We start from the raw sequence: 13,467 nt of genomic DNA, 5'->3' as shown, positions 1-13,467 counted from the left end.
TGTGTGTACCTGTGTGTGTGTTGTGTGTCTGTGTCTGTGTGTGAGTGTGTGTCTGTGTGTGAGTGTGTGTCTGCTGTGTGTGTCTATGTGTGTGTGTGTCTATGTGTGTGTCTGCTGTGTGTGCGTGTCTATGTGTGTGTGTGTGTGACTGCTGTGTGTGTGTCTGCTGTGTGTGTGTGTCTGCTGTGTGTGCATGTGTGTGTGGGTGTCTGCTGTGTGTGCGTGTCTATGTGTGTCTGTGTGTCTGCTATGTGTGTGTGTATCTGTGTGTCTGCTGTGTGTGTGGGGGGGGCGGAGTGGGGACAGCAGGTATGGCCCTTTCACTGTCATCCTGATCCCTGCCTTGCTGAGGCCTGATGCAGGCCTCCACCTCCAGCCTTGCAGGGCCAGGGCCTGACGGGCCGGCTCCCCCCATCCCCCAGTCAGATCCGTGCTGCTGGCCGGCTCCTGGGTGGGCGGCTGCTCTCCTGTGGGGAGCCCAGCACTCAGTGCTGAGTGGCCACGATCAGCGCAGGGTGTCCTTCGCGTCGTGACGCAGGGCAGGGCCAGGCCAGGTGCTGCGGCTGTTGAGCGGTGCTGAGGACGTCACCGTGTCTGTCCGCCCACGTGGGACGCAGTCCCCACCTCAGAAAACCAGGCAAAGGATGCTCCGCACTGAACTACGTACAGTTAACGGGTGGGGTTCCGGTCCAGCCAGCCAGGGGCTCTGTCTGCCATGGCGAGTGGGAAAAGGCGATCCTGGAAAAGAGCGAGGGAGCCCCTCATCCCAGGAGATGAGCTTCCTGGGGGGGAGGGGGGGACCCTGTGGTCACCGGAGCGTCCGGGGGCTGGGCCTTCGGTTCCTCTTGAGCTTTGGGCATGAGGATGGGCTGCCGGTTGCCAGACGAGTGCACTTCCAGTAAAAGAACTGGTGCTGGGAGCTGTGTCCCCGCAGGTCCTTCCCGCTGTTGAGAAGCAGGGCGTGAGCGTCAGTTAGGTTCACACAGTCACTCAGGGTGGAAGCTGCAGGACGGGTCCCGGCTCCGGAGCCAGCGAACCCCTGTTCTCAGGGAAGAGCGGGGACTGGAAGGTCTCCAAATAGGAACGGCCATCTGTGGGGAGGAGCGGCTCCCTCCTCTGCCTCCCTGTCTGCTCCCCGAGTTTCCCACAGCTGCACGCGTGTCCTCTCACCGCCATCAGGCGAGTGACACGTGTTTTGTAGGAAAACTGGGGAAAAGGAAATGCCGGTCGCAGCTCCACCATGCGGTTACGGCGCCATCGGCGCCATCTCTGGAGGGTCCGGGGCGCGTCTCCACCTCCCTGTGTCACATTTAGGGGCAGTTTGGGGGCGCACCTCGGTGAGGGGGGGGGCCCGGCGGGCTGACGGCGTCCGGTCTTGCAGGAACGCTGCGTGGCCGTGCTGGCCCGGGTGGAGCGCACTGACTTCCTGTCGCCCATGTGCATCGGCGAGGTGGCGCACGTCAGCGCAGAGATCACCTACGCCTCCAAGCACTCGGTGGAGGTGCAGGTGCACGTGATGTCCGAGAACATCCTCACAGGTGAGCGTGTGTGTGTGTGTGGCTGTGACGGCAGTGCTGGGGGAGGGGCTGGTCCTCGCACCCCCACAAAGTGAGCAGGTGCCCTGCCACGGAGAGGGCACCGCCTGTGTGGGCAGCCAGCCCAGGTCTGAGCGTGGAGCCCTGCCCCTCTGGCAGCTCATGCCAACCACAAGTGCCCTCCGCTCCCTCTGCTGCCTCTCCCCTGCGCCTCTTGCTCTCCCCCTCCGCTGCCCCAAGAGGTTTAGGCTGGAGCTCACAGGGCGACCTTTGACTCTGGTTTGATCCGAATATTCTCTTCCTGGGTGTGGTAACCATGGAAACCATTTTCATCCTCCCACTGGGCGCTGCAGGGGAGCGTGGCTGTGGTTCTAACTGGCACCGGCTGCTTTTTATAGCCCGGCTGCTGCCGAGAACACGGCCCCTCCATCCCCTGGCTGCTCACCCCCCCGCCCCCCCCTGCACCCAGGCATCGGAGAGCCGAGCCCCTCCGGTTCTGGAGGAGGCGCTGCCTGGGCCTCGCCCTCCTCCCACCGCCCCCCTCGCTGAGGCTGCCCGCGGCGCTGGGCTCAGAGCCCAGGGCACAGCACAGGGGGCACTGTGACATGGTGGCCTCGGCAAGCCCGGCCACAGTGAGCGCCGCACACTCCCGCTGAGCCAGGGCCCAGTGGCCCAGCCCGACAGGCAGGCGGCTCTGCGTCACAGGGACCTTTTCTGTGGGTCCCAGCTGTGGCCCGGAGCCCTCGCTGGCATGAGGGCAGAGTGGGCGAGGAGACAGCCCTGCCTGAGGAGGGTGCCACCTCCCTGAGCGCCCGTTCCCGTCCCCGACCTGCAGATGGCACTCAGGCCCGGAGCTGCCCGCAGAGGAGAGCGAGGGGCCTCGCAGCCCGGCCGGCACTGCCAGCTCTCCGGCCGGCCGGGCTTTCCCCACGTCCGGGCCTCTTGCCCTGGACCCGCTGGAGCCGCCCCTGCTTATGCCCGCCTGGGCCCCCGTGTTTGGGTCTGGTTGCATCTCTTTTCTGGGACCCTGGTCTCCCAAGGCCTCCCTGGCCAGATGTGCCCCCTGGGTGTGAGCCCTCTGGGGACAGGGCAGTGGCCGCCCGTCCCCCGCAGCCCCCGACGCCCAGCTCGGTGCCCGGCCCTCAGGAACTCTGCCAGGGCGGTGAGCTCTGGCAGGTGGGGAAACTGAGGCAGGCAGGCAGAATGTGAGCTGTTTGATCTCTGTTTCTCACCCCGTCCTGTGTCCCTCCCCGCGGGCGCTGCCTGTCGGAGGCGCTGGAGCAGCACACGCGGGCGGGCGGGCGGGCGGGCGGGCGGGCGGCGGCGGCTCTCCGTCGCGGCTCCTGTCACAACATCCCGCTCCCGGGGTGACGGCTGTGGGCTCTCCAGAAAGGAGCGGGGCGGGAGCGCCTAGGATTCTGACACAGACGTTTCTGACGCCGCGGCTGCCTTGATGGTTTCATTAAATGATGGGAAAAGTGCAATTAGTGTGTTTTGCCTCATTTGCTCCGTGGTGCTCATTTGGGTCTAGAAGAGGGCCACTTGGGTTTCCATGGAAACCAGCTTGTCAGGCGGGCGCTAGCTGAGTCAGACAGGAAGTCTTTATTGCCAAAAGCAGGCTGTCAGATTCACTTTCCGTCCAAGTGCAGGGACAAGATTCCCCTGTTCCCTGTGGCTCCCGCACGCCGACCTGCTGTCCCCGTGCTGTGGACCAGGCTGCCCCCGTGGCGCCTCTCTCTCTCTCTCCCTCTCTCTCTCTCTCTCTCTCTCTCTCTCTCTCTCTCGTTCTAATGGTTCTCATCAACCCCCTTGGGCGCTGCTGGTCCAGGGCAGGAAGCCGCAGCCCTGGACTCCCCTGGGGGAGGCGGGTCCGGAGAACTGAGGAGTGAGCGCCCGGAGGGACCCGAGGCACCGCTGGGCTGCTCCCCGCTGCCTCTCCCTTCGCTGGGTCTCCCCTGGAGAGGCGATTAAAACAACGTATTGCTTTCAGAGAGGAGGGGAGAGGGAGCAGGAGAGAAACATCAGTGATGAGAGAGAATCACTGACTGGCTGCCTCCTGCATGCCCTCTCCAGGATGGAACCCACAACCCAGGCCTGTGCTCTGTCCAGGAATAGATCGATGCTCAACCACTGAGCCACCCCAGCCAATTTTTAAAAAGGCATCCTTGCAAATACTTCCCTGAAATTGCTGGGACCCGGGAGGCCGAGGTCTGAACTCGGAATGGCACTGAGTTGCTGTGTGACCCTGGGCAAACGCGTTGACCTCTCTGAGCATCAGGCTCCTCCTGTACAAGCGAGGGGGTGGACCAAGAGCTTTCTTTTGGCCCGAGTTTCTCGGCAATGGGCAGCCCCACTCTGCCCTCTGTTTACCCCCTTCAGAGACAGCCTGTCTGGTTTCGGGGCCTCTGTGTGAGCAAGTGCCAGAAAGCCGACAGGCTGGGAACCCGTGGGCCCTCTGTCCCCCCACACATCCCGTAAACCGGGTGATCTGGAGTCTTCCCAGCAGCCTTTGCAAGCGGCAGGATTGTGGGGAGGGTCCCCTTGCGGGGGTCTTCGCCTGCACCTCAGGGCTGAGGGCCTTGGGGTTAGGGGTCAGGGGTCAGGCGGTGGTGCCTCACCCGTGGCTTGCTTCTCCGAAGGCACCAAAAAGCTGACCAACAAGGCTGCGCTGTGGTACGTGCCCCTGTCGCTGAAGAACGTGGACAAGGTCCTGGAGGTGCCCCCGGTGGTGGTAAGGAGGCCCTGCGTTTCCCAGGGGCAGATGCAGGCGTCCAGAGAGCCCGGGGCGGGAGGTGGCCCTGTGTCCGCGTTTCCTTCAGGCTGGGGGTGTGAGGGTGGCGGGCCTGGCCCCGGCCCTCCTCCCAGGCCCTTTATCCCACTCTGACCAGACAGCAGGCCGGTGACGGCCATGCCTGGTGAGGGGCCCTTCCGCCTGTTGACCTTAGACAGACAGACAGACAGACAGACAGACAGCTGGACATTGCTCCCCAAACTGGTTTACTCAGGAACAGCAAACAATGGCCATTTGGGACATACAGTCTAATGGGGAGCCCCCCACAGTCCGGAGAACAAAGGAGGGGCGGGCTCTTTTATGGGGGGTGCAGGGGGGGAACAGGGGGGCTGGGGAAACTGGGAGTCCACAGTGTGGCTGCTGCTCGTTGGCTGAGTGGCTGCCAGGCGAGGAGAAAGCAGGGCTAGAGGCAGACAGAGCTGGGCCCTCGTGGCACCTGCCCCCGCACGGCCGCTTCCTCCCTGCCGTGAGTGTCTGTAGAGCATGTTTTTAAAATAACGAAACGAACCGGACAGTACTGACCCCTGGCACTCCTGGGCTTGTGGCCACATCACTCCAGTCTCTGCCTCCGTTGTCACATGGCCCCTTCCTGTGTGTGTGAGTCTCCTTATTTCTCATGCAAACACGAGTCCTTTGACTCAGGCCCATGTGCTCTGGTGTGAGCTCCGCTCATTACACCGCACAGACCCTGTTCCAATCAGGCCACACGCGCAGGGTCCAGGCGGACGGGATGTGCCGGCGCTGCAACCGGAACCCCCCCTCCGGCCCCTCCCCGCCTCCTGCTGCCCGGCTGGGCGCCGAGTCTCCCTGGGCGGGCGCTCCTCATTCTCCAGCTGCACTAACGGGTCCTGAGACCAAGAGCCAGGAGAGTCGGAGGCGCAGGGACTGCCCTGGTAGAGATGGTGGACCCGCCTCGCTTTCTCTTCCCCATGAAGCCCTTGGTGCTGCATTAGCCACATCACATGTCACTATCCCAACCCAGTTGTCTTTACTGACAACTTCAGATGCCACAGCATTTATGTTATGTTGATAAGCAAGCGGGGAAGTACTGTTCCTTTCTTTTAAAACGCTGTCAGGTTTAAAGTCGACGAGCAGCATATAGAGCTGTTACATACAGGGGGCGGAAAGAGTCCTGGGCCAGATGTGATGGGGGGACACGGCGGCCTGAGCTCTCTCCGTCTCTGTGACGTTGTCATTCACACACATTGTGCTGTCAGAGGGAGGGAGCCGGGGAGAGGAGGGAGGGCTGGCGGTGGCCGCTGACCCCTGTGCTGTCAGGGAGGGGAGCCGGGGAGAGGAGGGAGGGCTGGCGGTGGCCGCTGACCCTGTCCGCCCCACAGTACTCGCGGCAGGAGCAGGAGGAGGAGGGCCGCCGGCGCTACGAGGCCCAGAAGCTGGAGCGCATGGAGACCAAGTGGAGGAACGGGGACATCGTGCAGCCCAGCCTGAACCCAGGTACCGGGCGCCGGGGCGGTGGCTGTCGCCCGCCAGCAGGTGACAGCGGTGGCCGGTCGTGAGCGTCCTCCTGGGGTTAGTGTGCCACCCCGAGCCCTTCCCAGTCCCAGCCAGCTGAGGTGACTGGGGGCCAGGCAAGTCCCAGAGGCCTCCGGCCGTGGTCCCGTAGGAGAAGCTTCGGCCGAGCATGGCCGGGGCCTGTGTGCCCACATGGGCTCCCCTGCCCACCCAGGAACCGGCTCCGTGTGTGCATGTGTGTGTATGTCTGTGTGTGTGTGTGTGTGTGTAACTGTGTGTGTGTGTGTGTGTGTGTGTGATTCCCACCGGGGAACAGTGACAGCAGCTCCCTCACGTCGGGGACAGAGCTCTGGGCCGCAGCCTTCCTTCCTGTCCCTCCTCCTTCCCGTCCGGGTGGCCCTGCTTTAACAGAACGTCCACCGAACCAAACTAGGTCGCGGTGTCCCCTCCAGCCTCTGCGCCCCGAGTTCTTACAGCAATGCGGAGGCCCCTGCTGCACGGACGCCCTCAGGGTGGGGCTGTGTGTGGCTGCTTTCCTGTCCTTCCTGTCCTTCTGGGCGGGACCCATCCAACAGGTGGGCCCAGGCGTGGCCGAGGGCCAGGCCCCGGGAACAGGTCGGCACGGCTGCTAGATGTTCCGGGCAGCCTCCTGGCTTCTTGGGCTGTGCCCTTTGCCCGGTTGCCCAGCAGGGTCTGGGCACCCGCAGCCCCTGAGGCTGGAGGTGGGTGTGGCACTGGGTGCCCCTCACCGGCAGGGACTGTCACCGCCCCTCACAACACACGTGATATTGGAACGGCCTCGCAGAGCCCTGGCCTTTCCTTGGGCCGCGGGTGCCATGTTGTCCTGAGGCCCAGCGTGCCCGCCGCCAGCCCAGCTGTCTGGACACCCTGAGGCCGAGGCCACAGGCGTCTGCACTGACCACTGTCCCAGGGGACACCGATGCCTTTCCCGGGACCTTTGATGATACCCACACCCCCTGGTGGAGTTGCCCACACTCGAGGACCACTCGGCCCACGGGCAGAAGGCAGGCTGGACGGGAAGCTGCCAACGGGGCCTCGGGCGGGCCTCTGCCTCTGCCCCGGCTCCTGGCTCAGCGATGCTGGTCTTCCCGCCCAAGGCCTCCCAGCGGGGCGAGGCCTCCCGGGCGCCAGGCCCAGGTGGTGCGGGGTGAAGGGGAAGCTGACGCGTTTGGGAGTCACACACAGATTCCTGAAAGACTGTTGGCACCATTACAATCCTGGCAATGAGTCAGGCGGCGAGCCTCCTCCCAGAGTCACATGCAGCCCTGGGCACACGCCGCCAGGGGCTCAGTGGCCGCCTGTGGCCGGGGCAGGGCCTTGCGGGGACACTGTCCCCTTAGGGTGACGTCATGGCCGCTAAGGGAGCGGCTGATCAGTCCTCGAAAGCCTGCTCCTGCGCCAACGGCAGCTTGTTCTGCGGCCATAGTTTTCCTCTGAGACCCCAGGTCTAAGCCTTGGTCAGCCCCGGGGACCCTGCCACGCTGGGTGTGGCGGCCCGGTCACACGTCCGGCCGGGGCCTGTCTGTCCCGGCCTGACCTGCCTCCTTCCATTCCAGAGCCGAACACGGTCAGCTACAGCCAGTCCAGCCTGATCCACCTGGTGGGGCCTTCGGACTGCACGCTGCACGGCTTTGTGCACGGAGGTAAGGGTCCCGGGCTGTCACTGCCCCCTTCCCGCCCACGTGCCAGGCCCTCGTGACCCCCGGGAAGTCACGCTGTCTGACCCAGTTCAGCCTCTTTGTTCAGTGAAGCGCACATGCAGACTTTAGGGATTGCATAGCAAACACTGAGCACTGTTGGTGCCTGCTTGTAGGATTGGGAATGAAAGTCAGATGGAAGTGTCCTAACAGAGTTAGCCCACTCGGAGCTCAGCCACCAGCTGGCGGGCCTTGAGGGGACGCCCAGTCCTCAGGAGTAGTCAGGACGCGCTAGCTGAGTGGCCAATGAGAGCCGTTCCTGCCGCTGATGTTTGCATTTATGTTTTCCTCTGGTCAGATTCCAGCTTAAACAACACACGCCTTGAAGCTCCTAGCTGGGGGAACACGGTGGGAACACAAGAGGACTTATTAGACCCAGGTTCTTGGCGGGAACTTGTTACTTGAATAATGTGTAATTACTTTTTGTGATTTAGGGAAAATTTAAGTATCACATCAAGCTCCTAAGTTAATGGGTATTATCATTTCAGATGGCATTAAAGTACACGTTAAAAAACAAGCTTATTTAAGGAAAAGCATAAGGGGATGAGGAAGTGACACAGACGATGGCGGAATGTGGCGTGGTGTGTGGGTGCCGGAAGCTGGGCTGCTCGGGTGTCCGGAGCTAGTCCTGCTTCCCAGGCAGAATGGGCACTTGTTCATCTGCCCTCTCATTTCCACCTGCCCGGAACGCTGGGCTTTCCTTTCTTCTCCTCTCGGAAAACTCCTATTCATCCTTCAAAACCCAGCGCAAATGGCCCCATGCTGCAGGAGTGCATTGATATTTATCCTATTCATCGTATTGGCTCCCGGGCCTCAAGTAGTGAGAGAGGCACATGCGCTCGGGTTGCTCCGTGAATGAGAGGTGAGCTGGGACAATGGGCCCTGGGCCTGTCAGAACCGAGGATGGCCCTGACTTGGTGTATTTCTAAAGGTCATTTCCTTTTAACGGATGCTCTTGTCTACTTCTTTTTCCATGTTGTGATTGCTTTCCTCTTCCAACGAGATGCCGGCTGCAGTGCCCTGAGCTCTGGTCAGGTTGGGCTCCACAGGAAAGCTCTGTTATAACCAACAGCTCTTCCCAGGCCCACGGATCAGAGGGCCTTTCTGCTGGGCGCAGTATGGCTCTCAGTTACTCCCCTGGGAGTGGGGCCCCCTCCCCCCTAACCATCAGAAGCCCCGGCTTCTGGGACTCAGAGACCGGCCTGCAGCCCCGCGAGCACCACCGGCCTGACCGGCCTGACCGGGCGGAACTCGGGGCTGGAATTGCTGTGTCGCCCACACGTTGGGCGTTCACGCGAGTGGGGCAGAGGCCACGCCGAGCTGTCTCTGCTCCGCGCAGGCGCAGTGAGTGCGGCGGGGAGACCTGCGGGGACCGGGGCCGCAGCTCCCGGAGCTCCTGTCTCCCACGGCGCCCCGTCTGCGCCATGTGATCCAGGCATGCTGGCTCCTGTGGTTTAAGAAGTGTGTGCGCTGCCAGCTCCACGGCTTTACATACGGCCTCATGTTCCCGAGCCTGTCGTCCGGCACGTGGCCGCTGATTCCACAGGAGCGGGGCGAGGCGGGCACACACAGGTGTTGGCAGTGCTGCGTGGCTGGAAATCACAGGTGCCAGCTTGGCTCTGGCGTCTGCCCTCTGGGTGAACTGGGCGGGGTTCCCTCCTCCTCTGAGGGCGCTGGCCCTCAGCTCCTCAAGGCCGCGTCCCTCTGCTCCCTCCCCGGAGCTGCAGGGCTGAGGGACTGGGCATGAGGGTGGGCTAGGCACACGCAGCAGTCCACACCTATAGGTCCACCCAGACCCCATCCCCCATGACACACGCACTGAGGATGGGACTCAACTGAACATGAGAAACGCATCCGAGGCCTGGGAGGACCTTCCCCGAGCCCAGGAGTGAGGCAGCCCCCCTCCCCGGGAGGCATTGTTGTGGCTACTTAGCCGCTGCAGCCAAACAAGAGGGAGCATTGCCAGGTGCAGGGATTGGCAGACGAGGCAGGGCTGTCTGCCTTCGCAGATGGCACACACACCCGGAGAACCGGGTCCCGGTGTAAAATTAACTCGGATAATGCGAGAATCCAGCAAGGTAGCAGCCTGCGGGGTGAATAATACTTAAAATAACTCGCCTGAAATAGACAAACCGTTTTTTCATCATCTTTGTAGGTATGTTTGTTTTCAAATGTGCTTTTATGTCGTACATTTTAACTGTCTCGTGAAACGCCACTTTTCGGTCGTTTGGTAAAAGGTGGGGTTTGCCGTGGCGCCTGCCGGGTTCACTGTCTGGAGCGTCCGCTCTGCTGAGGCCCCGGGCTGCCCCTGGCCCCAGGCTTCCCTCTGGCTCCCCGGCCTGGCCTCCCGGCTGTGCCCATGGGGCGGGCAGTCCCTGCTCGGGGCCAGCTGAGGACGAGCGGAGACACGCTCGCTCCCAAGTCCGGTGGCCTGGCAGGCCCCAAAGAGGGGGTGGGGGTGGCTTCCTGGGGGTTGGCCCCGTGGACTCCAATGTCAATGGAATTCCCCCTCCTGAGCTTTCTGAGCCTTGGCTATTTCTTCGGCACGTCATTTTCTATTTTGAATTATTTTAAACCCCAGTGTTCTATGGAACTGGTCCAGATGGCTTCTGACAGAACACAGCTGCTCCTCCCCCCTCCTCCAGCAAGCCTCTCCCCTGCAGGGGGGCTCCAGCCTGGGCCTCTCCCGTCAGAAATCCCAGCTGCTGCCACGTCCACAGCCAGCGCCGAGCCACAGCAGCCGTGGTGACGCGGTGTGGGTGGTGCTGCCGAGCTCAGTGTGGCCGCGTGTGCCCGCCCCGCCCTGTCAGCCACGCTATAGATGCTCCGCACACAGCCATGTACCAGGCGGGGTGGTGCCCCTGCCCCCGCCCCATGGTCCCCACCGATCCCCGGCAGGTCCTCACAACCACATACAGCCTGTGCATGCTGAGCCCTCAGCCCTACCACCCGCCCGCCTCCCCACCCCTCACTGCGTCCTGGTCCCACCTGGGGACTCCCCTCCCTGACCCCCACAGCCAGGTCAGTGTTGCTCCCACACCACGGCCTCCCTTTAGTCACTTGTGACTCTGTTTCCCTGAACGTGCCCACGGCTTTTCTGCTTCCACTGCTCCACCCAAGCTCCACCTGCCCCGGTGCCTCTGGGCCCCCTCCAGCCAGGGCACCTCCCTCCTCCCTCCTCCCTCCTCCCTCCTCCCTCCTCCCTCCTCCCTCCTCCCCTTGACCGCCATTCTCCTCGCACGCATTGGGCCTGCCGGCCTCACAGACTTCCCGCTGTTGATGGTATGAGGTTAGAAACCTACCATCCTCACCGCACTGCCTGTCAGTTGCCCAAAGTCATCTCTGTTAACCACCTCCGTGTCCTCTGCCCTCGTCCGGGCACAGAGGTGCCCGCAGGTCCGTGTGCAGCTGGGAGGGAGGCCAGAGGTCTCGGGAGGCGGCTGTCCCTCCGGCCCCTGGAGTGACCCTCTGGTCACCGCGGGGCTGGTCGCCATGGCTGCACTTACTGCGTTCCCTCACCTCCGAGGCGGCCCACACTCCGGCCAGAATTAGCGCGGGGCGGGGCGGGGCAGGTCGCCGGCAGCCAGCGGGCCGGGAGGGAAGAGCCTCCATAGGCCCCTCAGCGTGGTTGATGCTTCACAACACAAACCTGGAGGTGCGGTTAGCTGTCGGCTGTGGGGTCCGGAACCCTTTGGTGCCGTGTCTGGCCATATGTCTGGCCACGCAGGCTTGTTTTCTTCCCGTGACCCGGGGAGCACAGCGCCTCCAACGCCAGTTCCCGCGGCCAACGGGCAATCGCGGTGGGTTCCAGGGCTCGCCCCTTGGAGGGCTTCTGTCACACGTGGTGCCGGCCTGGGTGCAGGCCCGGGGGGCGGGGGGGCGGGACCTGGGTGTGGGGCTTGGGTGCGGGGCCTGGGTGCCGGCCCGGGGCTGCTCACGGCTCCCGCCCCCTTGGGCTCGCAGCCGCGGGCTTGGGTGCAGGGCTTGCATGCGGGGCTTGGGTGCGGGGCTTGGGTGCGGGGCCTGGGTGCGGGGCCTGGGTGCCAGCCTGGGTGTGGGGCCTGGGTGCCAGCCTCGGTGTGGGGCCTGGGTGTGGGGCCTGGGTGCCAGCCTGGGTGCCAGCCTGGGTGCAGGGCCTGGGTGCCAGCCTGGGTGCGGGGCCTGGGTGCGGGGCCTGGGTGCTGGCCCGGGCCTGCTCACAGCTCCCGCCCCCCTGGACTCGCAGCCGCGCTCTGGCACCCTCGGCCCTGTGTGTTCTCAGTAACAGCGAAGCCCCCTGTAAATAGGCGGCACCCCAGCTCCCAGTGCTGGTTCTGACTCCTCCCCTCAGCCCTCCGTCCTCACTGGGCTGCCTCCAGGAACAGAGGGTCCTTGTGCTTTCTGTCCTGAACGTCCATTCCAACCCCGTGTTCCTTCCTTTCCCCTCCTCGCCTTCTTCCTGCCTAATAGGCCCCCAGTCCATGATGCCTCCTGGGGGCTGGAGCTGCCGCGCAGGCTGGGCCTCCCCCCGCACTCCGTGTGCTGCCCACACACATCGCCACGGGCTTGAGGTCCATTTCCGTGGTCGCAGACGGGAAAGCCGCCTGAGCCCATCTCACTGCCTGTGCCCTGTGCCCTCGCCCCACGCTGCCCGCGGAGCTCTGTGGCTTTGGACCGGGCCCCTGGGCCTCCGGCTCCCGCTGTGATACACGGCGCAGCGCCATGCCGCCCGCTGCTGCCCGGCGGGCCACCGCCTCCTCGTTGCTGGGAAGCGGCGGCCCCCGATGCCTGTGAGGCTCTGGGCCGGGAGCACAGGCTCCGGGCTCCGTGACGTGGTCTGTTCCCACCGGGAAGAGGTGTCACGGGTCCGATGTCTGAAAGCTGGCAGGTTCCTCAAAGCTTGCCAAGCCCAGGCTGGAGGCTCGGCCTCATCCCCGGGGTGGGGGTGGGGGTGAGCAGTGGGCATTTGTCTGCCAGGCCCCTGCCAGCCCCCCTGGGAGCCCGCTTTTCGGGGGGGGGGGCTGGCTCTGCCCTGACAGGAACCTCTGTCCTGGGTGGCTGTGGGCTGATCAGTGCCCTTTGCTGCTTTCCTAGGGCAGCAGTCTCAGCTCACCGAAGGGCGTGTTGAGGTGAATAAGAAAGTGCGCACTGCTGAGCTGTGCTGGGTGCAAGGCGGGGTCGGGTGCCAGCAGGTGTGCTGTCGGGCTTCTGTCAAACGGGCGGGAGAGCACCTGCCGCCTGCCTTTCTGGCTGTGTTTCTGGAAGAGCTTTGGGAGGTGGGACTCACAGACCTTCCAAGTCACACTGCACGTCACTGGTTTTAGTGCAGTCACTGCGCTGCCCCGAGCAGGCCTTCCCCAATACCCACTCCCTCCGCACTACCCCGTTCCCCAGCCCCTGACACCACGATCCACTTCCTGTCTCTGGACCTGCCTGTCCCGGGCACTTCGCAGACATGGAGTCACGCAGTGTCTGGCCTTTGTGCCTGGCTTCTCTCACTCAGCGTCGTGTGTTCAGGTTCATCCGTGTTGTAGCGTGTCGGTTCTTGTCTGTTTTGGTTGTGTGATGGCTCAGTCCTTTGTCCCCACATCAGTGGGTGACATCCCTGTCTGGCTGTGTGAGAGCCGTCACTCGATCTGCACGCAGGTGGGACATGCTTCCGCTCTCGGGGCGCTGGGGAGTGGGGAGGGAACCAGCCTTTGGGACTTCCCCTCGCCTCCCCGTGGCTGCAGCGGCACCACTGCCCATCCCCAGCAGCTCGAGGGGTCACTCCACCGCGTCTCCCAGCACTCGGGCCCCCGGAAGGAAACCCTCCTGGCAGCGGATGTCTGGAGAGGGCGGGAAAAGGGACTGGCTTTGGAATTGACCAAGAACCTCAGCTGGGTCGTTATCAGAGGCTCCTGAAGGCCCAGCCGGTGTAGCTCAGTGGTTGAGCATCGTCCCCAGTTCCATTCCTAGTCGGGGCACTTGC

The 13,467-nt window shown here is 63.6% G+C and overlaps 1 protein-coding gene across 5 annotated transcripts in view; it reads left to right on the top strand.

Annotated features, from left to right (window-relative positions):
• Window positions 1-13,467, top strand: part of ACOT7 (acyl-CoA thioesterase 7) — a 56,841-nt gene that overhangs the window by 27,861 nt on the left and 15,513 nt on the right. For 3 of the 5 annotated variants that reach the window (XM_036460926.2, XM_045570555.1, XM_036460927.2), the window contains exons 3-6: window positions 1,382-1,538; window positions 4,175-4,266; window positions 5,667-5,781; window positions 7,377-7,463. In XM_036460926.2, the coding sequence (XP_036316819.1) occupies window positions 1,382-1,538; window positions 4,175-4,266; window positions 5,667-5,781; window positions 7,377-7,463 (451 nt within the window). Of the gene's footprint in view, window positions 1-1,381; window positions 1,539-4,174; window positions 4,267-5,666; window positions 5,782-7,376; window positions 7,464-7,815; window positions 7,897-13,467 lie in introns of all 5 variants that reach the window. The other 2 variants (XM_036460924.1, XM_045570554.1) reach the window with 1 other exon arrangement.

The sequence above is a fragment of the Pipistrellus kuhlii genome, unplaced genomic scaffold (genome assembly GCF_014108245.1).
Source record: "Pipistrellus kuhlii isolate mPipKuh1 unplaced genomic scaffold, mPipKuh1.p scaffold_m20_p_34, whole genome shotgun sequence".
Taxonomy (NCBI): domain Eukaryota; kingdom Metazoa; phylum Chordata; class Mammalia; order Chiroptera; family Vespertilionidae; genus Pipistrellus; species Pipistrellus kuhlii.
Note: the sequence above shows the minus strand (reverse complement) of the source record. Positions and strands in the feature narration are given on the sequence as shown.